This window comes from Echiichthys vipera, assembly GCF_963691815.1.
Source record: "Echiichthys vipera genome assembly, chromosome: 22".
Lineage (NCBI taxonomy): Eukaryota > Metazoa > Chordata > Actinopteri > Perciformes > Trachinidae > Echiichthys > Echiichthys vipera.
This window is the reverse complement of record NC_139847.1, coordinates 16862783-16890187: the sequence shown is the minus strand read 5'-3', so window position 1 is coordinate 16890187 and position 27405 is coordinate 16862783. Positions and strand designations below refer to the sequence as shown.

At 39.6% G+C, this 27405-nt stretch overlaps 1 protein-coding gene across 1 annotated transcript; it reads right to left on the bottom strand.

Annotated features, from left to right (window-relative positions):
• Positions 1-26221, bottom strand: LOC310963994 (signal-regulatory protein beta-2-like; the record flags this gene model as incomplete). Its single annotated transcript, XM_083936951.1, has 7 exons — positions 1-14; positions 418-594; positions 7073-7270; positions 23380-23511; positions 25232-25567; positions 25656-25988; positions 26188-26221. 7 exons carry the CDS (start codon positions 26219-26221, stop codon positions 1-3), a joined length of 1224 nt encoding a protein of 407 aa, XP_083793077.1.
• Between the last annotated feature and the right edge of the window lie 1184 nt (positions 26222-27405).

Genomic DNA, 27405 nt, shown 5'->3' with positions numbered 1-27405 from the left:
TCACATCTGATAATCTGCACAATGAAAGAAATCTCAAAGAGAATCTTACTTTCACACTGGTTTTCCACGTAATCATGTGGCCTGCCTTATAAGGAATGATAAATTCAGTCTTCATTTCTTTTTCACAGATCTGCATCCTAATCACATAAAGAGCCTCTGTGCTGTTAAAAGACAATCATGAAAATGCAGCTTTTTAAATGTATTAACATCAAAGATGGAGGAATTGGTACCAAAAGAAAGACTTCGGAATGACCTTACCTTCAACATTTAAACGTATCACAGTGAAAGTTGGATGTTCTTCTGTGTAAAATCCACAGAAATACAGTCCAGAGTCAGATACATCCACTTGGTTGATTGTGATAAAGACATTGGAGATGTTGGACGTCATTTTAAATGTTCCATTTTGAAATCCCTCACAGTACGAAATATTGTCATCAGCGTTGATCATTACAGAGATACATTCAACCTCAGTTCTCCGGACAAATCTGAACCAGAATGTTGCAGACGCATACTTGGACATGTTGGTAGACAGCAGTGTGACTTCCTCACCAGACTGGACCTCCACAGTCTCAGAACTTGACACAGAGATCCAGCCTGAAACAAACAGAGACAAATAGACATTTTACAAAATGAGCATGAACAAAAACCTTTAAATAAGTAAAAGGTTTCAGTTCAGATGGGTTAAAGTGACCAACATCATAAATGCAGTTGACAGTAAATCAGAGCCGGTACTCACTATAGCTGCAGAGACTTAAAGCTGTTATCAAGAAGTTCTTCATGGTGCGTGTGACTGAAGCTCTGCAACGTCCGCAACTGAACTGTGCTCAAGTAAGAGGGCTTTCAACGTAAAGAGGTGGGGTCTTTTCTAAGTTGCCCATCCTGTTGCGGAAACTGATGACATTAATGCTTTCAGGAAAACAAGTGCTGTTGCACAACGTTATTTTTTTTAATATGATATCCTTCTTCAGACCATGGTATTGACTTTATGATTTACAAATGACATTTCAAACCCTTTATGTCAGATTGTTAAATCTCACCTACTCATCCAATAGAAAGATACACAGAACTTTTATTTGACTTGACCATAAAAATCATCAGACAGCATGTTACAAATGTTGAGATTAATAGTCAATGTGCTTTTGGTGAGACTGAAAAAAATGCTTTTCATTGCGCATTGAATCTACTGTAGATGGAAATTTTTTTCCAAACACTGTTTAATCAAATCTTCTGCTCGTAACATGTAGAGCAACACATTTGTATATCTTACCAAAGCGTATGTACAACAACTCGTTTGATATCTAACTTATGCAGTATGAAGTTCTTTGTAATACTGTAAAACTCTGATGGTTGGGTTTCTGCTAAAAAAGGTAACAGATAACTTTAGTTGGTAACTTTCTGTCAAACATTTTTTTCTCATTTGAGGAACCGGTCACTATATGGGCACAATGAGACAGACAATCTGTGAAACAGTAATGTATCTCTACCTCTCTCTGTGTGCCCCTAATGTCATCTACTAGATTCACTGCGCCTGACAGACAACCAGTCAGAGCAGAGAAGTCTCTGACGCAGCGTAAATGACTGCTGATGAACTCTGATCAAACTGTGGGGGCATGAGCACGAATCACCAGCCACACGGGAGGCTTTGATAAACAGTATGTGGAGACGTCAGAGCAAATGGAGGAAATTCAGGATTCCATTTTCTGGGACGGCCCATCAAAAAGGGGTCTGTTGGGTAAAGGCATGTCACAGCAGAAGAATTTATACCCCCCCCCCCCCAAAAAAAAAAATACTATTTGACATATTGTTTTACAAAGTCAGTCACAAATGAGTTCAAATATTCAGTTTTGACATAATGCACAGCATTAGAATTTTCTCAGCCAGTATTTTACGCTTCTTAAATACTGATGATCTGACAGGCCTCACTATTTTGCTCAGACCACAGTGACCTCCATCTAACCGTCACAATAAGAAACTCTGGAAAGAGTCGTCCTCCATCAGACACCAAGCATATCAAGATGCAAATTAATGAACATCAACTCTGTACTGCAAAAAAATTGGCAATTCTGTGAAAAGAGTAATTATAGTCTCAGTGTGGTAACTTGACATGATTTTAATTCCCCTTTTTGTATTTTAGAAGGATCCTTAAATGTGTTCTTTGAAGGGTTGAGTCAAATATATTTACTGAACAGGACATTTTACAGGTGATGAATACATTTGCTGGTGCAGGACAAACTCTAAAAAGGAGACTCTGTTTCTGAGGTACATCAAATGTGATTATAGCATTAATGTGCTGCAGTTTCTTGTTACTTATCAGCCCAGTGGCGTCACCACCCCATATTGGGGCAGATGAGTTGGCTTGGCATCGGAACAACTTAAAAGGGATGTTGAAGAATTGGGAACGCCTCAGGATCCCCCAGTTAGAGCTGGTTAATGTGACCTGGAAAAGGGAAGTTTGGGGTCCCCTGCTAAAGCTGCTGCCCCCGCGACCCGACCCCGGATAAGCGGATGAAGATGAGATGAGATGAGATGAGGGCTAAGGCTTATGTCCCCCGTTGGTTTTAGTGATATTTGTGTTTTTAGATTCAAACTCAGGCCGCTAAGGACTCCGTCTTTATAAATGAGGCACACGCTCTACCAGGTGGCCTGCCTTTTGTTATGTGATCGAAGCAGTTTTTTCATCACTTGTAGTCCCGATCAGCTGGTTAAGAGGAGTGAGGAGTCAGCAATCAACAGTGGCATCAAACAGACATTAAAACAGGTTTTTCAAAAATTGTGAAGCACTGCAACCTCAAGACATCCTTGAGCATCAGCCATGAATGTACGTATGAAATATTTGGCTGATGGGTCCAGTAGTATGCAAAAACATCGGTAGACTGAAACACACAGAACGAATAAACTCCTTCCAGTCCCTGGCTGTAACGTAATTGCGTCAAGATGCAGGTGGTCTGTGTCCGTTGATAACAAATAGCCTGGAAACCAGATGAATCTGCCAAACTCATGTTGAATTTGTTCTGGCACATACTTCTGGTGGTGTGGTGTGGTTTGGTTTGGTTTGGTTTGGTTTGGTTTGGTGTAGTGGTTAGCACTGTCGCCTCACAGCAAGAGGGTTCCTGGTTAGAATCCGTGTGTGTGGAGTTTGCATGTTCTCCCCGTGTCTGCGTGGGTTCTACAGCTTTCTCCCACAGTCCAAAGGCATGCAGGTGTTAGGTTAATTGATGACTCTAAATTTACTGTAGGTGTGACTGTGAGTGTGAATGGTTGTCTGTCTCTGTTTGTCTCTACGTGCCCTGTGATAGACTGGCGTCCTGTCCAGGGTGGACCCCGCCTCACGCCCAATGTCAGCTGGTATCGTCTCCAGCCCCACACGACTCCGTTAGGGACAAGCGGTTGAAGATGATGGATGGACATACTTCTGGAACCTTTCCCATTCAGACAGATATTCAGCCCTAGGCGGAGCAATCACCACTGTTTGGGGCTGGTTTTAGATGATGACTGACAGCTTCCAGTTTGCAGACTCTGAACAAACTGTCAAACTAGGCAGCACTGATCAAATATGACTTGATATTCTGTTACTGTATCGCCTCTTTCTTACATAAATGTACTAAAACAGTGACTACAACATTGTCTGGAGTACTTCTTTGACCATGGATGGATAAACCTTCTGTAGTCTTGATGTTAAGGTATACAAGTGATTCCCCATGACGACAACTGCTGTTATGCCAAATACAATCAAGACTGAGAAATGATGTATTGTGGTTGCCCCCCACATTTTATTGTGCTCTTCATTACTGTTGCATGGACTTGTGATGATTTATCACCCATCTATTACACCTGTGCTACAGTCATCCTCCAAGGACCAACTCCAACATAACAGATGTTGTTGAAAGGTTGAGTCATTATGTACCTTTCAGGTTGCCAAAATGAAACTTTTTACAGCTGACATCTACAACCAAACACCAATTTGTGTTTAATAATGCTTTAAAACGGTTCACGGTCATCCCTCAACACTACAGGTGCTTTGCAAAAATAACACATGGGAGCAGGAAAGGAGTGTGCAGCCACTTTGCAGAAGTCTTTTGCAGAACAAATGCTCTCATACCTGCTTGTAAAAAGTGTGAGTTTGTACCTTTCCACAAGTTTGAAAGCAGATATTAATGCATCTTGTAAAGCCCAGTTTGTGTCAAGTGACGAGTGGTGAAGCAGTGTCAGGAGGGGTTGCCATATACTGGAAACTTATTAAATAGCATCAGTCTTGATCTTTAAAAACTGCTAGACCTTTGATGTGTGTGGTTTTGGCTGAAAACCAGTCTTCCTGTGGTTGAGACTTTACTGTTGCTATTTGTTGCTTGCTGGTTAGTGTCTACACTTTTTTCTTTCCAAAACATCTAGCCGCAGATAGTGTTTTTTTTCTTTCTGACCAAGGCCAGGTAAGTGTTTGCTTTTCTTTTGAGACTTACACTTTTTTTTTTAACACTTTAGAAGCAGTACTTTCCCCTCACTTGTGCTCACACAAAACTGCAGTTTATGTAAACTCCTCTGACTGCTGTCTCTTCCTGTCAAACAAATGATAAGTACCTCACTCACTCCAAACTCTAGACAGTGTCAAAGGTTAATGTCATAGGCATATTTGGCCAGGTGAAAGGAGAAATAAAGAAGCAACAAAATGAATATAATTAACAGTTATGCAGTTTTACATTTCACATAAATACTAGGAAAATACTACAACAGCACACTGAGATGCATTTGAAGTTACCCTGATGCAAAAAACACAAGTGGCTGTAAAGTGACAAAAACACACAGTCTCCGCTGACCATGAAAGATCTTATCCATTAAGGTGTTTACAAACCATGTCAAATAAAAAATAAAGATGCAATCGATATTCTCACCACTCACCAAGTGGAGTGCTGCTCAGTCGTTCTCTGCTCAATACTGCCACTGCTGGCTAGAAGCTGTATTGCAGTAATACTGCTGACTAAAACAGTGGTCTTTTTTCATCTTTTTATTTCAGGGGAGTGTACAATAATCAGTAATCACCAGTCACTTGACATACACTTCCCTCCAACCCCATCCCAAATAAGATAAGAAGAAATTAAATAAGAATAATTCTTTGAAAACACACACAAAAAATAAAAACAAAAAAATAAATTTGAATTTACATATTTTTTGTAACCGCCCTGTGTATACCTTTATCAGGCCTTTAATACCTTTTAAAGAGTGTGCTCTACGTGCGCTATGGTACAAAGTCATTGCTCGCCACACTATACGTGTAATGAAATACTAAAGGTACTCTTTATTTTATGCTGTACATGTATGCATAGTGGCTCAGAATTTGTGAAATAGGTGAGATAGAATTTATGGATACATTTAAAACTAGCTTCCTTGATTTTATTACTTATAAAAAAGAACACAAGTAACAAAACAGTGGTCTTATTTCCCGGGCAGAGATTCCTATTACAAATCTGCTGAGCCCCTGAGGGACTCAAATGTATGGGATTAGGGTGAGATGGCCTTTCAGGAGTTTCCACTTCTTTTTTGTTTTTAGATGGCAAATCCCATCGTTCAGAGTCCAGAATCTGCAAATAAGAGTCAGATCATTTTCACAGTAGCAGAAACAATCAGTCCGCTACTTCGTCATAAAATCAGCTGTTAATACATTTTAATAGATAAGCAGGATGTTTCTTATTTAATCCTGATACTGACCAGAGGATGTGCAAAAGCAATATAAAGCAAAGAGAGGAGAGTCCTCAAACTGCACCTGTCTGACGTTGCATCATTTTGACAACAAGGCAAATGATGATCTTAGTGAGAACAATAGTCACAGCGCTCAGGATCACGCTCATCAGGCTTGTTATTTCACCAGGCTCTTCTACAGGAAAGATGATTCAGTTAGATTCTCTTGAACAATAGACAGTTCTGGGGACTCCCTGAGAGGAACTGCCCACTACATATCTTTAAGAACTATTTTTCCATTTTAAATCCCCACTGCCAATCTGAGCCATAAACAGTCCAGAACTACGATTGTTCCTAGCTCTCACGGCGCAGACACAATAAAAAGGAGCATTCTTAGAACTGAATCCTTTTAACCATGCCTAGTGATCATGTAACATGGACCTACTATACCTATACTTTACTGGCTTAAGATCTTGATCCTATTAAAACAGGTGAATGACCTTAAATTCTCATCTGCATAATAAATATTAATGAGAGGCAGGGAGAATGTTACAGCCTGCTTTCCATGTGACCATAAAGTTCATTACTTCCTTACAGATGATGATGATGGCAAAATTCTTGACATTATTCTTTTTACTCTGACATTTCATTTTGTCTGTTCTTTACTATATTGAAATTAAGCTATCAATCATTGAAGTTCAATCAGGAAGACTATCCTTTTGCATGCTTATGACTGTCATTCACTCCTCTCACACAGGATGCTCAATCATTATTTACTGCCAGTCATGTCATCAGCTGTTCTCATCAGCTTGTCACATCAGCTGATCACGTCTATCCAGTAGAACAGGGACTCACCCATCATCCTGCTGCTGCCTCTGTTTGCATATGATTCTCTCTGCCTTCAGGTCGTTCTTGCTGCTGTTATCTGCGCTTCTCTGTTACTGTCAGCACTCATTTTAATGCCCCACCATCACCACCCCATCTACATTACTCTTTGCAAATGAATTAGCTCAATCAGCCTCAGAAGAATGCTCTGCCACCACCACCAGTGTCAGTGCTTCTGCTCAGGGCAGAAGCCCCTCAATAGCAGTCTCCCTGTTGCACCAAAGACTGTCTGACCATTCTTCCTTATCACATCATCCTCTGTTATAATAAACAACTATTTTTTTCTTCATTTACTTGTCTCTCCTTAATTGCAATAACATACATCTGTTTCATTTGTTAGTAGCTAAATTATATTTTAAAATATTCTTACCTTGAACCTTTAAATATGTTGCAGTGACAATTACTGAGTATCTGTTTATGTAAAATCCACAAAAATACAACCCAGAGTCAGACAAATGCATGTTGTTGATTTTGAGAAAGACATCCGAGATGTTGGATGTCATTTCAAATTTTCCACTCTCAACTCCTTTGCTGAATGTAGCAGGCTCAATAGAACTGTACATGGAGGAAATACTGCGGGGCTCGGTTCTGTTGACCAGCGTGAACCAGATAATCTGAGTGGGAGAACTGGAAAAGTTGGAGCACGTCAGTGTGGCTTCTTCACCAGGCTGAACCTCCACAGTCTGGGACTCAGAAACTGAGACTGAGATCCAGCCTGAAACAAACAGCACACAGATATAGGGCTTTATCTTGAACCTGGTGCAAAGCGGAAACCAGCGCAACTGCCACTGCTAGTTTCAAACAGACACAGTTGTCATTTTCGCACCAATGCAACAAACACATTTTATTAACTAAATTGAGTTTTTTGTGTGACTTTTTTAACTAAAACACAAGTTTACCATGGAGTAAAATAAAAAATGCCTCTATACTTACCGAGGCTGCAGAGAAGGAAAGTTGTTGTTGTAAAGCTCATCACTGTGCTTATGCTCGTCTTACTGCAATGGAGCCTAAAGTCACTGAGCTCCAGGAAGGAGGTTTAAAGAGGAAGGTGGCTTTTTTTTTACCTTGTCAATCACTGACCACACCATGACCTACAAAACCACTTACACATGGTGCTCTATTTTAGTGGCAGCACAAAGATTAGCACAAAGAGCCGGCTGACCCTGAGGTACATAGTATTGTTTGGTAAGACAAGCATATCCAAAATACAGGAAGGGTCAAAGAACTCAGTAATCATCAGACCTATAAACTGCAGAGAGGACCTGGCCTTTATTTGAATATCCCCTGTATACCCTTTTAGATTTGATCACATTTTAGCAAAACTTCTCCTTGTTTGGTAATTTGCTTTGGTTTTGATTCGCTGATGACTCAAATCATCATCAATGTTGATACACTGAAAAAGTACATTTCTATCAGTACAACAAGAAAGTTGATACTCTTTTTTTCTTGCTTTAAGAGCAACACATTCATTTCACTTGGTTGTAATTTGCCATTTTTGTACATTCTGTTACACTGATGTTATTGAACTCACATATAGGCTGCAACAGAATGGTGCTTTTTTGTGATGGTTCATTCAGCATTTCACAACTGTCATTTGTGTTCCACTGTTTGTTTGGAAGGCCATTGCAGACTACACATAAATGGCCTCAAGAATGTGAGTTTTGTTTTGAATGGGATCCCTCTACAGTTAAATCCCAGTGTCTTGCCAGCTCACCAAGGTGACAGGTGTTACACATGTATTACATTGGAAGTGAGGCTCAGTAACTGTTTCACTTGTAGAATATACAACACATTGTATTTCATATCTGATCACAACTTTGTACCATAGAAGCAGTTATAAGTCTATAGTCTATAGTTGCACACATTTTTGAGAGTCATCCCTTTGTGTGATGCTGGGAGGCCCATAGAATATGCGGTAAGCAAATTGAAGTTAATTTTTTTTTTTCCCATTCAAAGTCATTGTTTTTATGTTCAAGAAGTCATGATTCTTGTGTCTGAACAATTGCAGACAGCTTTGATGAAAATCTCATCTCATTATTTAGGAAGTTACAGCACAGGGCTAAACTGCTAGCATGATGTTAGCTCTAAAATGCTGGATAATACTAATAATGTTTATTAAAATGGCTGGGGTTGGATTTTTAAAAAAAAACAAAAGCCCTGGGGAAGTAGAGTCAATAGTATAATTGATTATTTTATGATTATTAGTAAAGTATCATGTTATTGTAATTCTACATAGCAGTGTTACATTTTATCATCAAAATTACATGTACAATTTTGAATTTTAGACTGAAAACTCATGCAAAGTGGATTGGAGAGAAGCTCCAAGCTCCAGCTAACATATAGAGAAGTGCCTACAAATGACTAGGCCTAAGAGTGACTAAATCAGCAACCTCAAACTACTTTCTCTCACACCTCACTGGGGTCTAGTTGGGCCAAGAGAATATGAAAGTAATATTTTAAAAAATGTTTATTTTAGATTCAAAGTGTTGATTTCCTCACTTTAAAGACAGCTCGAATAAAAAGTAACACAACCCACCTCACTCTCCCCTACTGTGAGTTTAGATACCTCAGCTTGCACAAGGCATTTTTCCTGCAGACAGGGTGCTGATGCACAAAGTTAAAACTGTGAAATGACTGTGAGGAAATTGGTCAGTGTCATCTGCAAAGAAGGTGACAGTTTGAAAGGAAATGGAGATACTACCAATGGGATTCTAACTAATTGCATTTCTTCATACAAAGATATCTTCAAGTAGTTAAGCTTTTGTGTGAAAGTTATGCAGCTTTTGTTGCTTGTGGTTTTATTGTAGAGAGCTGAAGGCCAGTCTTCCTGTGGCTTTCACTTTAGCCGATACACAAAGTGTTTTCAACCACAGTGGAAAATGACAGGGGAGGGCGCACGCATTTGTTGTTACCCACATGTGCATGCAAACCGGGCTGGGGCAGATAGGTATGCCTCCTTACACTCCTCCTTCTCTGCAGACTGTCCCTACAAGGACATTTGACCGTGATCAGTGTCCTTTGATGGCTCCTCCTCCATCAAACATAAGAAATGTTTTTTTTTGCATCTTTAGAGTCCGAACAAGGACAGAGACTGAAAAAAATTAGCATATAAGACATAAAACCAACCAGAAGAAGAAAATAATATATTTACTTTAATATTGAACCATTTTCACAAAATAAGATTTTAGATCTGGAGCAACAACCATTAAGTTGGCAAAGAATACAGTTTTTACCCCTAAACATCATAAACAATATACTGTCCAACGAAAAAATAAGCTGTCCACCTAAAAAATGGGCAAAAGTGATGACAATTTTAGTAGCAATACTGTTAAATACAAAAAAGGAAACCATTTGATCTCTGTGGTCATGGCTGAAGTCTTCCTGTGGTGGAGACTTCATCATACAGACAGTGTTTGTCACTGCAGCGTGCTGTTTTCTATTCTATTGTTATTTTCTTCACTAGATTTCCAGTCTGTACAAATTCAGACGCTGATATTATTTTTTTAAAAGCAAGTAGGTCAGTTTGCACTGTTTCATACTTGCTATAATGCTCTGACTTTAGAGGCCTTGCGATGTTTTTGTTAGTTGTGCTCAGACCACACTCGGCTGTCTTTTCCTGTGAAGCGATGCATATTTCACTCACTCCCCCTCCCCCCTGACAGACAATTTGACTCTCCATATGAGATGTGTCTTTTTTGGCTCCTCCTAAACAAATATCAAATATGTTGTTGTTCCTCTAAAATGAAGGTCGGAAGCAGACGAAATATGAAAGACAGACACTTAGACTAAGGGCGCACTCACACTGTCCTTCTGCACCGCGCCCCGTGCGTTAGGGTACTTGTCAGAAACACAAAAAGGAAAATGCAAACTGACCATGAATATAGGTATTCTATTAAAAGAAATGTTGCCTTTGACTCTGGCAAAAGATAATATGGTAAAGCAGCAGTTTTACTCTGAATAACAGCTACAGTGTCTCCCTGAGTCTATCTGCAGGCAGCATAAACAACGTTTGTCTCCACTTCTCTCTCTGATGCAGGCCTCCGGCTTCTGATTGTCTTAGGGAGGAAACTCAGTGCTGCAGAGTTCAGGTAATCAGAGCCCAGATTCTGTAAATCAAGTAAATGTGAAGGGTCACATACAGTAATCTTGTACACTACATTATCAGAAGCCAGCATTAAATCTTTACAGGATTGATTTGAACCAAAGGGGAATATTAGTTCAAACCACCATTAAAGAACAACTAATACTACCTTGTTTCCTTAGGATGCAGCTCTCCGTTAGCACCACCACCACCAACAATAATAACAAATCCCGTTCTAATTAGCACATTTAGATGTTACTGGCTTTATAATTTGGTGCTGAGAATAATGAAGTGCCAGTACTTACTGAGGCTGCAGAGAAGGGGAATTGTTGTCAAGATGAAGCTCCTTAGCCGATGACCGATGCGGACTGCCGATTTTCTTGAGCCGATACTACTTTTGCTCCCTCAATTTACATAATAAAAATTACACAAAGATGCTAACAAATGTTACGAGCTTAAATTTAAAGAAAAGGAACATTAATTGAACTTAAAAAAGGCGTCTTGGGGCGCCTGGTGGCTCAGTGGTTAGAGCGGGCGCCCCATGTACTGAGGTTAAAAGCGGCACAGGCTCGATTCCCTCCTGTGGCCCTTTGCTGCATGTCGTCCCCCTCGCTCTCACTCCATTTTCCTGTCATTCTCCAAGCTGTCCTATCCAATAAAGGCATGAAAAGGCCCATAACAAATAATAAAAAGGCATCTCCAGCAACACGGAGCAGCCTGTGGACGCCTGTCTGTAAATAATGCAGGAAAAAAATGATATATATATATATATATATATATATATATATATATATATATATATATCGGTAAACGCAGCAGCTCGCATCGGCCGATGTGTCGGTCTATCACCAGTGAGTATACTGTGATTTTTGGCAGCCTCATACTTGCCCGTCCCAGAACAGCACCCCACCAGCACCAACACACTCACTAATGCTTACAGTATCTGCATCAAAATGTAATTGATAGTTTCTGTGTATCAACATGGACTGATTTTCTACTGCATAGTGTTAATCACCATCATCTACTGTAACTCAGACAGTTAGGAGCTACAGTGCATTTAGCCTGAGATGTTATATGAATATGGTTCCTGGAGCACAGGTTTGATCTGCAATTTATCAGTAATTTTCAGTGCACATATAAGAGTGCAACAATTATTAACAAAAATGAAAAATGTTCTTCTTTTCTGACAACTATTGATAACTAGCATTGCCACACAGTAAGTAATGGTGTAAAGTAATGCACATTTAAGATGACCATAAATTAACTATCATTTGCATAGACATTGCCTTTATGAATTTCAATTGTCTATATCTGCTTTGCATGCCTGCTGGTATTTACCTAACTATCTGTGCTGTGCCTTCACTCTAAACAAGGATTTTCAGTCCACAAGACTGGTCAGGAGTTCTCATCTCTCTCATTATCTGTTTACTACTGTACACACACACACACACACACTTTAGCTCCACTTCTCCCGCATTCATTGATCTGCCACACTAACGTTAGTTAAGTTAGATCCAGGTACAATTCAATATACCAACATTCCTCTGCTGTTACAATTATATATGTATGCTACTGTCGCTTACCAGGTAAAGTTATGATAGCATCAGGCTTGTTTTCTGTACCAACTGTAGGTAAGTAATTTTCTGTAGTTTCTGTAATGTAACGCTGGTGTCACCTGCTGTGGCTGCAGTGTCACTTGAAGTAGCAGCAGCTTCAGGTGCAGGCTTATGAACACATTAAAAGAGTGTAGTTTGAGACTGCTTTGGTTTCATATCTTCTTTAGTGATTCATATTAGTTAATTTCAAACTGAGAGAATGACCGCCAAGCAACTGTGTTGTTGTTCCATGGTAGGTGAGGTCAGAGCCAGGTCACAGGCCATGATAAAGTCAGTGCTTCACAACACAGACGGGGAGAATTTATCCTCGGGCTTTGTAAGTGGATGTACGCCGTATACCTGCGTATTACATAAACTAGGCTACACCACTGGATCACCGGTTCCCCACGTTGTTCCCCAAAAATGGAGGAAGATGAAAACATCAGATACAGTATGTGTTGACAAATGACACTATAGTCTTCCTCAAATGAATACATGAATTACAAATACAATTTTTCATGTTCTCTGTATTGTTTGATATTTGACTTTCATTCTCTTAATCGCATCATGTGCAGTGATTTAATGGCACCCAGCTGTTTATCACAATGTTTATGTTTACCCCTCCTCTTTGGTCAAGACTGAAATATGTCAACTGTTGAATCTGTTACTACTATCATGGTCCCCAGAGGATGAATCCCAATGTCTCAGGAACTATTAATTGCTATTTATTTTTTTCTTCTATAAGATAAATACTTTGACCATATTAGCATGCTGGTGTTAGCATTTAGCATGGTTGGTACAATGTTTTTCCACATTCTTCTAAGTGAGCAGCATCTTTACATGAATTGCCCTTTTCCATCACCAACCAGTTAACTTTAAAAAATAACCCGTACCAATTTATTTTGAGCCTTTTGCAGCTCTCTTTTGCAGCATTTTGGCAACCTGGTACACCAGGAGATGGCAGCATAATTAAAATGACTTTAAATAAGAGCTTCTGCAAGTGTGTGATGAAAATAGCATGTTTGTTCTTCACAATTCTTTGAATACAGCAGCTCTTTGAATTGACCATAAACAGGTTTCACTGGTTCCTTTTATACTTTCCACAAAGCTTTGAGTTCAGACCTCATGATATTCACCTCAGTTGACTGTGGTGTCTCTTCCTGCCGAACATCACTCGTTTCCCCTTACATAGACCATTTCACTCTCCCTATAAGTAGGTTTAACTTCAGTGTTGTTTCTCACTCTTCCTCCGTCACAAAAGAAAGAAATAAAGAAGACAAAAGAAGAAAGACAGACACTTTGACAAAGAAAGAGAATGGAACAGAAAGAATCACGAGTCACAAAATACATTATTATTGTATTTTTCCCAATGACTCTTTACACACACAAGCTCCAAACGCATAAACAACAACCTCAGTTTAATATGATAGAGCATCAGTTCCACTCTGAGCTGGACTCTTGGAAATGTTTGAGCATGTCAGGCTGACTTCCTCACCAGGCTGGACCTCCATAACGTGAGACTCAAAACCTGAAACAGAGATTCAGCCTGAAACAAACAGCAGAGACAACAAGAGATTTAATCCTCTTCCTGCATCTAAATGTTTTCAATACTAAGTCATTTAAATGTTAACGAATGACGGGTTACTGAATATAACTGCAGAATTGTATTCTCTGCTCAGAATAATTGAATACCAGTATACTTACTGAGGCTGCAGAGAAGCAGAGGTGTTATCAACATGAAGCTCTCCATTGTACGTATAACGGGGCAATAGCAATGACACTGTATATCACTGTAACAGAACTTTTATCAGTAAGAGGCGGGGTATTGAATAGTTCATGCAAGGAAGCTCAAAGGTTTCATCACACTGGGCCGAGCATGTAGCCCTGGTAGACACCAGTGGTCAGCACACCACCATTCTCCTATCAGTTGACCCCTGCTCTCATATATTCAATTTGTCTCCTCTAGGAGGCACTTGAGATCTCTGTCTACCAAAATATCCTGCTCTGTAATTAGGGCACACTCAAACTGTCTCAACTTCTCTAATCTAGCAATACGCCTGGTTTCTGAAGTGTGTTACTTGGGCAAATGTCTTCTTTTCTCTTGACTCTTTAGATTAAGTAAATGTTAATGATTTACTGAAGTTGTGAAGTGAGATTCACTATCAGGCTGTAGAAAACGTTTTTTTGGTTGTTTTTACCTTCGATGTTTAACACACAAGATTAAATCTCAGTTTAATTTAAGATGTGTATGTACCATGGTTTAAGGTTCAAGTTATCTTTATTATCCCAGAGGGGCCATTTGGTGTACAGCCAGCAAAAAAAACAGCAAAAAGATAAAAAACAAATCACCAGGATTTGGTGAATTCACAGCCAGTTTAGAAGCCAATCGTATGCAGGACTTGAAACCTCTGGGCACTTAATACATTAAGAAGGGAGTTTTCAGTGAAGCAGGCAACATCATGTGGGCAGCAGTTAAACTTTAAAAATGTAACATATGTGCATCTTCATAGATTCTATAACAGATCATTTTAGTGAAAACATGTCTGAAGGGGATCTTTAGTGGAAAAAAACACAAGAATCACAATAAATGAATGAATAACAATAATTAAGTATAATTATTGTAATGGAACCGACTTACTGTAAAAAACAAACAAAAAAAATCCTAAATATTTGCCTTTTTTCCCCTTTCTTTACGCAAATGATAATATTTTCCTTACAGAAAGAAGGGAACATCTTAAGTTATGCTTTTTGTGTGCCCGGCTTTCATTACTGTATAACAAGTGAACCCAAAGGTTTCCGTAGAACTTTTGAAATGCATGCAAGTTCACATAAACATCTCTGACCGTACTTAAATGACCTACACTGCTCTCAATATCAGTTCATACGGATTCAGAGGTAGTTATAGTGCAATAATCTCTAAGATTTATTTTCTCCCCACCTCTTTTAAACTCTTTAGGCCCCATTAAGGAAGGTAAACAAGTTAATAATGACACTTTTTGATACCACATGGCAGAAAATTAACATTGTAATGTTTTGCTAACGTTTGTTCCATATTTCTATAACAAACAATGTGCTTTTCAGACTTGACAATAACTGTTATGTTTATTTATTTTCCCCTGAAGCCGTGGCGGATGTAAAAGCGTCCCGCAGTTTGACCCTCTTAGCAACCAATCAAATGTAACCCATTTTTAAGCCAGTGCCTGCTCTTTTGCTCAATCTTTCACTTCTTGAGACGTCTGAGACGATGCGTCTGTTTATGATCCTCTGTGGAGTATGTAAGTCACTTAATAAGATTCATTTTCAGTATATTATATTAACTAAGGCTAAAATACTGTCAGGCCAACTTTGTTGTTTCTATAACATTCTCTCTTCTTGACCTAGTTCTTCTGTTGGCAAAGATCCAGTCGGCAGCAGTCAAACAGGTCACCGGGGTTTTAACTGCCAGTGTGGGAGACAATGTGACTTTACATTGCTTTTACGACAGCCAAGTGGCGATGCACTTCTCCTGGTACCGACAAACTTTAGGAAGTGGACCTGAGCTACTGTCAGCTGTTTATAAGTATGATCCAGCATCCAAAGTGTTCCCCTGGATGAAGAAGAACCCTCGTTTCTCTGTGCAAAGGATGGCAGGGATGAACCATTTACACATCTCTGACATACACTTCTCAGATTCTGCTACGTACTTCTGTGGGAGCTCACACTCCAACATAGTGGAGTTTGGAGAGGGGGTCTTTCTAAGTGTCAAAGGTATTGCGTTTTTTTTCCATTGGCTTCAATCTTGGCTGAAATGCAGAAGTGACAGGAAAGAGGATTTTTCTTTGCAGTATATAATTATGAATAATTTTCAATCACCTGAAGTATTTGCAAAATCGCCAGTGTTCATCTGCTTAGAGGGATTTTAGTATTTAAGCTAGGAAATATGCACCAGAGATTACCTCATATTTTATAGTTTTATGCATATGCACTCTCCAATTCATCACCCGCCAATTTGAAATATACTGTTCATGAGTTTTTATATATTTCAGCAGAAAAATAGAAACAGAACCTATTATTAAACAACTGTCTCTTGTTTGTTATTCCTGTGGATTGTAGGAGCTAAACTCAAGGGAATAGTCCAGGGGCCAGCATCTGAGAGAATCCAGCCAGGAGGCTCGGTGACTCTGAACTGTACAGTACACAGTGGGACCTGTGATGGAGAACACAGTGTTTTCTGGTTCAGACACGGCTCTCGCCAAGGAATCCTTCACACACACGGGGATCGCTGTAAACAGGTCTCCACGCCAGGGTCTCCTTCATGTGTCTACCACCTTCAGAAGGTGAACCTGAGCTCCTCTGATGCTGGGACCTACTACTGTGCCGTGGCCTCCTGTGGGCAGGTGCTGTTCGGTAATGGAAGCAAGCTGCTCGTCCACGGTGATGCTGAAGACCAAATGGCACAGATGAGAATCTTAGTCTGGCTCTCCATCATTAGAATCGGGGTTATCTCCTTCTTTGTAATGATTTGTTTCTGGGTTTATATCCGTAAGAGCAAGAAAAGTCTTTAATGCAAAGTTTGGCACAAAATGTTTTAGAATCTCTTGTTAAAGTTAAAGTATTTTATCACAAAACAATAAATGTGGGATTACACATCATTTTGCTGTTTGGCTGTATTAGAATTCTTGTTTGTAGATGCATACAATGCATGTGTGAACAAAAACAAACAAAATAAAAAATGAATGAAAGTGATAAAGCAGTGAGAATACTTTGAATCTATTGGTTCTAAGTTCTGTTTGTTTCTAGCCACAGCTCAACACAACCTCTGTGATTTTTTGTCCTCCCGAGCTGTGTGTGGTTAAACACAGAGAAATACACTGTGTTGTGGAACATTAATGATCATCTGCTTCTAAATGATGATAATTGTTTGATGACAAAAAACAAGTGCCTGTGTTCCACTAAAAGTCTTCCACCGCATTCGAACCGGAACAAAAATCTATCGATATTCGCGCCCAACGCGTCCAATGTGCGAGTTGAAAATATTGAACTGTCTATGTCTATTTTTTGTCTACTGTTGATTTGATTTGTAATAAACTGAAAAAATAGTACATATTTATGGTTTTATTTGACATAAACACACATAACTAGGCTTGTCTTGGTTGGGTCTATTCTTTTGCAATATTTACATAAATAATTGGTCTGCATCACAAGGAGCTGTTCTGGTGAACAAATTGAACTATAAAAAATGGTAAACACAAGTAACACATAAGAATACTATTTATATAAAATGCACTCGGCTTTGATAGTTTATTTTATGAGGTTAAACTACAGCATATGGGTGAACACAGACATTTAAGAATTTCATTTAATTTAAAAATACCAAAATTAGTCATTTGCTTCATGTATGCATTTAAGTAGTGAAACGATCATGCAATAAAAATGAGTTTAGAAAATATTTAAAGGTCATATTGATTTCTCAGTGAGAGATGCCAAAGATCTGCATATGATCGACAGCTCAGATTCAAAGCTTTTTATCTGACTAGAGTCTTTTTGCATCTTAATCATGTCAAGATGAGATACAGCACCAAAAAGCAAACATGTGGGTGTCCCCCCACAGAACAACAACAACAAAAAAAAAACTTAATGGGCCCCCGTTTAAGGTAGATCATTAAAAGTAAAGAGGTGAGGATCGGCATCATTTAAACCTTTAAACGCAAAACAAAATTCATTAACGTCAGGCTACCAGTTATAGTTACAGTGTCGGCCATCCAACCTAACAAACCCAAAGCCTCTGTATGGGACGAGTTGGGAGAACGGTTTGGTCTCTGCAGTTCCTGATCCGAGAGACAGCGGCTGGATAACCTGCCTTCACCAGCTGACTCAAAGAAATATACCAAACCAAAATAGTTTTCATGTCGGCTCCATGGTAAGAAATCAACATTGTTTAACCGATTCATTGACTTTATTTCCCCGCTCAGTGCAGTAGAGTGAGTGAAAGCCTGTGACACACACACAGAGTGAGCTGATGAGTCAATGTAGATACGGTTGATACTGTACTTCAAAACACATATACAGCGGGAGAAAACAAGGGTGTGGGTCGATATATTTAAAAAAATGAAAATGTATGTTCTTTGTGATGAGCGAGTGGTGGTCGTCACAACACTTACACACACTCAGGGGGATACTTTACGGGCATGGCGAGATAAAACACAATGACATAATGAAGAGACATCCTGTCTGAAACTGGAGACACAAAGACACAACAGGCTCTGAGGCCCCCTCTCTTCACTGTTCACTGCAAAGAGCTTTTTGACATTTACAAGAAACAACCAAATCATTTTCCGTAACACTTTACTTGAAGGGGTGTGCATGAGACTGACATGACACCGTCATAACCATGACACTGACATTGTTTGAGATGTCTGTGTAATGACAACTTGACTTAGACAACATACCTTGTCATGAATATGTTATAGCAGACCTCATTCTCATATCTAAAGAAAATACTTAGCTTCATGTGTTAACATTATTAAGCTGTCATGGTTAGTTTTGACATCATGAGACTGTATAATAAATAAAACTCTTCTTCCACTTAAATAACAACAGAACCAGTGGTGTAGTCTACGTGATACGCAGGTCTACGCCATAAACCCACTGGAAAAGGTCTGTGATTTGCGTATACTCAGTGGTTTAGTCTGCGTGATAAGCCAGTATGCGCTATACTCTAGATTTTTTTTCATCCCATATATCCACTTGACGCGTGAGCATACTGACCATTATCCAGTGACTGTCTTCACACATTGATTTATTTATTAAATTAACCCAGTCTTTGTTCAAGTGATTTTTGGACCTCTGAGGCTTCCGTTGCCTGTGACGACAACAGCAACAAATTTATTTTTGAATGATGAGAAATTAAAAGAAAACACCATCAAACAACACTTTTTCAGCCGTGGAACCCACAGCCGCTTCGGGTGACACTGCAGCTTCAGCAGAGGATCTTTCTAACCTGGAGGAGTTAACGCTACCATAACGATACCATAACGCCGGAGGAGGAGAATTTTGAAGCTTCTACCTAATGGGAGTAGTTGGAAGGAGTGATGGAGGGGGTGAGAGGAGTCCTCTGAGATCAGGGTGGCTTTCCTGATCCTGAGCGGTGGTACAGTTCAGGGATTGGTGTTTGTGGTGAACCAATGATCTTGCTGGCCTGTTTGACAATACGGGAGAGTTTTGTTTTGTGTTACATGGAGAGAGAACCATACCAGGAGGAGTAAATGTAATGATGGATTCCATAAGTGATGTGTAAACCAGAGTTAAAATGCGTCTGCTGACATTGAAAGTCCTGAGTTTCCTCAGCAGGTAAAGACGTTGTCGTGCTTTTTTATAAATGAAATCAGCGTGGTTTTCAAACAACAGGCTGGTTTTGATCTCTTTACCCAAGTATTTAAAAACCTCTACCTGCTGGACAGACTCACCCTGGATGGTGAGGGGTGTAAAGAGAGGTGTAGGAGAGTTACCTCTGCCCCCACAGCACAACTCCCTGACAGACTGCTGGTAGTGCTGGTCAGTGCTGTGCTGCCCGGCAGCTGAGCTCCCAGGGCGTCTGCATATTTAGAAAGTGTCATTCCCTCACTTTCGCAAGAGATGTTATTAGTGTACATAGAGAACAAAAAGTTTAAAATCACTTGATGGATTTCAAACCATTTAAGGACACCTGCTGTGGCCTGTCATGTAAAGAATTCTGAATCCATAAAATCAGGATGGCGTGAACCTGAAGGTGTGAGAGCTGGTGCAGTAAGGTCCCTGTGCACAGTATTAACAGCAGAAGAGAAGTCCATGAATGCAACCCTGGTGTGGGGGTGTGCAGAGTCCAGTTGTTTTGTGACAGTGTCCAGAAGGGTGAAACATGCATCCTCTACTCCATGTTTTGCCTCATAGTCAAACTGAAAAGTTGAGATTTTTTTCTGGGACGGGGAGGGAAAAGTTGTCATTCTTATATTTTGTAACTGGAACAGACAGGAGCGGGATTTTTTTAGGGAACGGGACGGTAGTCAAAATCCACTCTACTTTGGCCTTATGTATAAATTATACATGTGATGTCAATGATGCAGTGCTGATTAGAATTATGGAAAAAGCCAGTTAACCCCACCAGCATTGTAGTGAACTTCTTTAAAATTTGTCATCAAATTGTATAATGTCGGTTCAAATCTGTGACAACAGACCTTTTTTTCCAGTGGAAGAGCTTAATTTATACACATTTATATATTTATATAACACAAGCGCTCACTGTATTCTGGATCGGTTCTCACTGTGAGCCCTTAAAGCAGCGTGATGAAGGTTCTCTGCGTCTTCATATAACTAGTAGGCCTAAAAACATATAAAATAGTAAAACATAATTATAAGATTTGTGATGAATGAATTGCATCTCTGTGCATTCTCCACTCTTCACAGAGAAGACTGGGTTTGATTGGCCAATCAGACTGTGTGTCCTGTTTTGGAAACACTGTACATGTTCATTGGCCTCTACTTTGGCAATGTCCATCCCTGAGAAGCCTCTCATCCATAATTACAGTAACAGTTACGATTCTTGAACCTGATAATCACTCAAATAGATATCACATACACTGTGTGTACATACACCCTACTATAAGGCCTATAGTATGACCACCAGCATAGGGATACAACATTCAAAAATAGTGTGACTGATTTCCTTGCAGGGCGATTCACAGAACAGAAAAGCAGTGAAAATATTCTTAATATAAAATATATTTTACTTCTGTCTGTCAATTTCATACGTTTTTCCTTTGATTTTCTGCTGTTTGATCCACAGTAATGGCTTTTTGCAATAATCTTGCAAAGGAACATAGAGGTAGCACATTTGTCACTTGCAATATCTTCCTCTTTGATTTAAAAACCAGAAATGCTTATTTGTTAACAGTAAATGTCCTCATGTGCCTCTTTTCTGCTAAATCTGGTGATGCGAGTGAATTGAGTTAGCTTCACTCTGAGGGGATTACTAGTAAACATACAACGATATATGATATATGATATATGATTATTACAGCGTTAGCCATTCAGTCTTTTCCTTCTAAGATTTTATTTACCGTTTACACAATATCTTAACTGCATTAAAGACATGACCCTCATTTTACACAGTTGCCTTCTTAAAAAGACTTCTCATCTTGGCTTCTGACTGAGCCACTAAAGCCTGCGGCCTGGAGGCCACAGGCTGGTCTTCCTGTGTTCGAGCTTAGTTTCCACCAGCGGAAACATTACACAGTAGTTCGCATCTTATTCACCACAGGTGTCAGAACAACAGTCAAATGCTGAGAGCTGCACCCTCTGCTTACATTTCTAGTTACAAGTAGGTATTAATAGACCAGAGGGGATTTCTTGAGCATGTTCTGTCTGTCTGCATCCAGTGCTGTATATATGACACATTTTTAAAGGTAGCTATTTCTGCTTCTGGTCCTTTGTGAAGCTTCTGGCTTCCAGTGGGTGAATAAAATATTATTTTTTTATTTGCAGTGTTGAGCCTTGTCACTTTGCATCTTAATCTTTGCAATAAACTAGCCTACCAACTAACTAACTAACTAACTAACTAACTAACTAACTAACTAACTAACTAACTAACTAAGTAAGTCAGAAAAGCAATGATATTTATAAAGCTTTCACAATAATCTCTATCGGTCAAGTATGTGCAACTCATCATCATCTCATCTCATCTTCATCCGCTTATCCGGGTTCGGGTCGCGGGGGCAGCAGCTTTAGCAGTATGTGCAACATAGAAGGAATTTGAAGCCCAGTCGCCAGAAAATAATATTGGTATTGTAACGTTTCTGCAAACCAGAAATGTTATGAAATGTTTTTGAAAGCCTGTTATGTCTGTATGAGACGCACCAGGCTTGCAACTGACTCAATGTTAAATCATCTGTGTCAGTTACATGTTCAGAGCAGTGCTCGGGAAGTCAGGTGACGTACAGTAGTATAACAAACCTCAAACTCCGCTTAGGGAAGAGGTCGGGGTGGAAGGTTGTGCCAAACACACCAGAGACAGTGGTTTATCTCTGTACCATGTGAAAGTGAACTTAACATATAACATAAAAGATGTACTTCTTTTAACCCAAACCACAATCTTTTCCAGAACCTATGTAGTTTTGATGCCTGGTCCTAAGTAAGAGTTTTTGTTTGAATTCACAACATAAACTACGCATTTAAAACTGCGGCAGCAGAGCGTCAAAAAGTGGGAAAAAAAGGGTTTCAGTGGTACAGGAATGCTATGAATTAACATAATTGTGGTTTACAGAAACACACAATGGCCAAATTTTATTCTGGTAACTAGGTAAACTGGTAAATTTGCTCTCAATGTACTTATAGAGTAGATATATAAATAGATATAAATAGAAATAGACATACAGCTAAAAACAAGAACAACAAAGCTGGACAAAGGTTAAACATATGAGGTGCTGGAATAATCCTAATGGTTATCTTCTATTGTCTTTAATCTACTTCTGTTCACACTATACTACATTAAAGGGTCAGTAACTTATTTTTGTTAACTTTATTGTTAGTCCATGGATCTATTTGTCCATTTTTATGGGAACTCTTTTTTCACAATACAGCATTCACTCAATATTCATGGTAAACAACTTCAGACTGAGCAATATAATCAGTTATAAGAAGCTCCCGCAGTAGACATACATAATTAAGAGATAAAGAGGGTTTGATCCTTTTTTAAACTTTCCTGCTCCCATCAGTCTTCATTGTGCATGGTTTGTCGCAGACCTAAGATGACAGTTCTCTGTTCTGTTGACAGTATCTGATGTCAGAATAAACCACGGTGTCTCCGCTGTCTCTCACTGTAGCTTGTCTGGGGCGGATGCTTCTAGGGGCTGAACACACAGCTGCATAGGTAACAGCATCACTAATCTGTGTGAAATGGAAATTAAAAGGATATATTCTTGTTCAGACATAGTGCAAATCAAACAGAAAGGTCATATACAGCTGACAAATGACACTGTAGGTGCATAGACAAACTCTTACCTGATGGCCTTCAGAAAATCCACCAGTTGCCTCTAAAGAAAAGAAAAACTAGTCAATTCCAGTTACTGCACAATGTAACAGAATGTGGTTCTAATTCTGCTGCAGATATACAGCTGATCAATAAGTTTGAAATACCTGTGGTCTCTTTCTTCCTACTCCTGCAAAGTGTCCATATAAGGATGAGCATCACAATCCCAAGAAGGATGTTTGACAGCATCAGAGCAATAACAGTTGGACTCAGTTCAAATGGTTTGGCGACAGCATTGTCTGCGGAACAAAATACACAAACAGTGATTAACTTGGATTTTTTAATTCAAATACAGCAGCGTGAGTTCCAAGCACATCTCAGTTTACCACTTATTCTTGACAGTTACCTTGCATGACAGTTGCATTCTAGCAGGATCACAAAATCACATGATCACATGGAAATCTTATCAGGCTTCAAGTAATGCAATTGTGTCCAAACCACTGTGCTTAAGACCAATCAGCATCCTGTGAGGTGTTACTTACTAGCTATGCAGGCTGGTATCATTCACTGTTATAATTACATAAATACGAAAAGTAATAGTAGCATGGGGCGGTGGATTGTCCCAAAAAACAGAACTTTCACCTGGGTGACTGGAGTTTGTGTCCCATCCACATTTTTCAAGTCTTTTATCTAATCCTAACCAAGTTTTTTTGAAGCCTGAATGTAATCGTCACCTTTTGTTGCCTAAACCTAACCAAGACCTTTTGTTTCCTAAACCTAACCTTTGCGGTTCACTTCTGGTTGCAATTTCGTACCTGGTGAGGAGAATCGATGAGCTACGAGCCTGGTTTAGGTGTGTGTGACAACACAGTGAAGCTCGATTAGACTGTTTGTTCAAAACAACACTGGCGGCTTCTAAAGAGGTTAGCAAAGACGCTGAAATTGCATAACTGGAGAGTTTCTTCAATGAAAGAAGAGCGAAGAACGGCACTGAAGGCTTTTCTCTATGGAAAAGATATTTTTACTCCTCTCCCAACTGACTTCAGCAAGTTTGATAGACAGATGGTTCATTCAATCACTCGTCAAGTATTAAGTGACTGCCCTTTTTCCAAACAGTTTCAAAACATCTCCCATCACATGGATATACTCAAGTTTATGCAACAAAAATATTTGTTTACGGTTAGATCATGGATTGGTTTAAAATCATGGACGGAAATTGGTTAACTAAAACAATGTCCCTGTTGACTTCTGGTTCGCAAGAGACCAAACTCCAGTCTCCTGGGTGAAAGTCCTGTCTTTGACCCATCGACCACCCTCCGGCCCTCATAACGACAACCTAATTTGCTTCTGCAATAATAACTACGGCCACTAGAGGTTGTCGCCCCTAACAACAAAAGTAAATATCGGGCATTCTAAACTGCTTGCACAATCCCGATCACAATTCGGTGGTGTTTTGGATGAGGACGTGTTATGTTGACAATGTCATGCTGTAGTTTATATTGAAACCATCAGTTCACACAGAAAAAACATTTCCCACTGCATACACATTCTAACCATGCAAATAGTTTGGTTTATTTAGGACATCTCTCACTACCCGATATGGCATCCTACTATTCTAGGAATACAAAATACCAGCCATAGTTTACTTGCCCTAGCCACAATGTCTCCTTAACTTTAACCATACTGTAATAACCATGCATAAATGTAGAATGCAAAAACTTGAAAATATTGGTTTTAGGGCTGCATATAACAATTATTTGGGATTATAAATGTATCTGCTGATTACGATCATTTTCTCATGTAATGATTTGGCCAATAAAATGTCAGGATAAAGGGACAAATGTGTAGGTGTTTTGCTTATGAAATGAGACAATTCAGCTCTATCTGGCTTTAAACTTAATCTCGGGTTTTGCAGCATTGTTAGACATTGATGTCATTTTTCTCTCTTTATAATTTATTGCGTTTGCGAGGAATTAGAAGTTGTTACTTAAACTTGTTAAGTGAAAGTTTCTGTCTTACTGTGAATATTAATCCTGGTCCCGTTTCCAGACAGAGTCTGCCCACATGAAGTCACAACACAGTAGTATGTTCCAGCATCATGGGAGCTGAGGTTCCTCAGCAGAAGGCTGTACACACAGGTAGTTTCTCCACCCTCAGTCCTCTGGCAGGTCTTATTCCCAGAGGTGTAAATCATTCCTGGAGCAGAATGATGAGAGTTTTTCAGCCATGTGACACCATTGTGTTCTGCTGCACAGTGACCAGTGTGAACAGAACAGCTGAGAGTTAGAGAGTCTCCTGGTTGGACTGATTTAGACTCCAGCTGCTGGACGACAGAGTCAGTGATCATGTTTTCACCTTGGGGAAGAAATCAGATGAGTATAATCATTAGCATTATGCTCACATTCAGTTGAAATTAGGCTATATACACTATAGAGAGCAATACCTTTCAGCATCAAATAGGTTCCTGATCCAAATTGAATGTCGTTTAAGTGCATGACTCCACAGAAGTACGTTCCAACGTCTTCCCATGTTGTTGCAGAAATGCTCAGATGACTGTTAATTCTGTCTAACTTTACAGAATAACGATGAGATTCATCAGCAAATATACTCCGCTTATAGTGAGAATTAAATGCTGCCACAAGCTGCAGTCTCTTCTCTGTTGTGAATTTGTACCACACTCTTCTTTTTAGTTCACTCCATATGTGACATTCAATAGTAGTTGAGTCTCCGAGATTCACTGTTTGGAAAGGAACAGGCTGAGATATATCTGCCACACCTGGAATAAACAGAAAGGATATATTCAGCTTTGTGTCTTGAAAAGATTCCAAAAGTGGATTTTTAGTTACTTACACGAAGACCAGAGCACGACAGCATTCAAAAAGTACAACATCATCTTGTCTACTTCACTGGTCGGGCTTCTTCTCTGCTACACTTCTAACTTACTGAAGAAACACTTGTCTCTCCACTTGTCCTACATTTAGCCACTTCCGTCAGGTCTGATATATTCATTCCCTTACAGAACATGAATCTTCATGGCCTGTTTTGACTTCAGTGACAGCAGAGTTTCAAATAGTTTGAAGATTTGTTGTCGTACTTGCTTTGTGTATAGAAACAATAAGTCAGTACCTCTTTTTTTAAATGGCAACCCAAATGTAAACCACAATGAGGCTGGCAAAATGGAAACTACTGTTTAGATGCATACTTGATACTTTGATGTAGATTTTTGTTGAACTATCAAAGGGACAGAAAATATCTATGTAACAGCATCAACAGCTGAGGTGAGCCAAATGGCAGAAGTTGTCCCTACTGAAGGTAGCTTTGCTATTTACTGGATGTCCTGTGTTGTGCTGGTGGTAGTTTTTTTCTGACCAATTAGTGTTCTGCTGTGTTTTAACTCCACTTTCACTAACAAGACCACACCATGGTACAGTAGTAGAACTGAAATGACTAAGGGATGCAGGAAAGGGGGGGGGGGGGGGGGTTGATGGGGTCGAAGGGTAGGGATGAGGGATGAAGGAGGTCGAGGGGGAGGGATGAGGGATGAAGGGGATTGAGGGGAAGGGATGAGGGATGAGGGGGGTCGAGGGGGAGGGATGAGGGATGAAGGGGTCGAGGTGAAGGTATGAGGGATGAGGGGGGTCGAGGGGAAGGGATGAGGGGGGTCGGGGGGGATGTGGATGAACAGGTTTTTTTGGATTGTGTTAGGCTGAGGCGAACGGGAGGATTTATATATGTTGCACAGGTGATTATGTTGATGAGATTCAGATGGTTTGCTTTCTGAGGCGTGTGTGGTAGAATTAGTGGTGAGGAGGGGTGTGGTCCTGTTCCTGAACCTCCGTTATAAAAACTACATTTCTATCTGCTCAGTTCACTTGGAACCTCGACTGAGGTGGTACCAAAACAAGTACAGCACAAGGTACAGTGCACTAATCTCCACTTTTGAAAAGAGAGTGAGTCGAGATCATGCAATTCATTGATGAAACACTGTGAAGCCAGTCTGCTAAAAGAAACAACATCTCTGTAAAGAAGCAGTGACTTCATCACACTTGATAAATCTAAAAAAAAGTATTTTGTCAGGCAGTAGAAATGGGTTTCACTGAAAACTGTTCAGAGTGAGTGGGTTATTCTCATTAACTTAGTGTTAATGAATTAGTTAGTGTCACAATTTTCACAATTAGTTATTATATTACTTC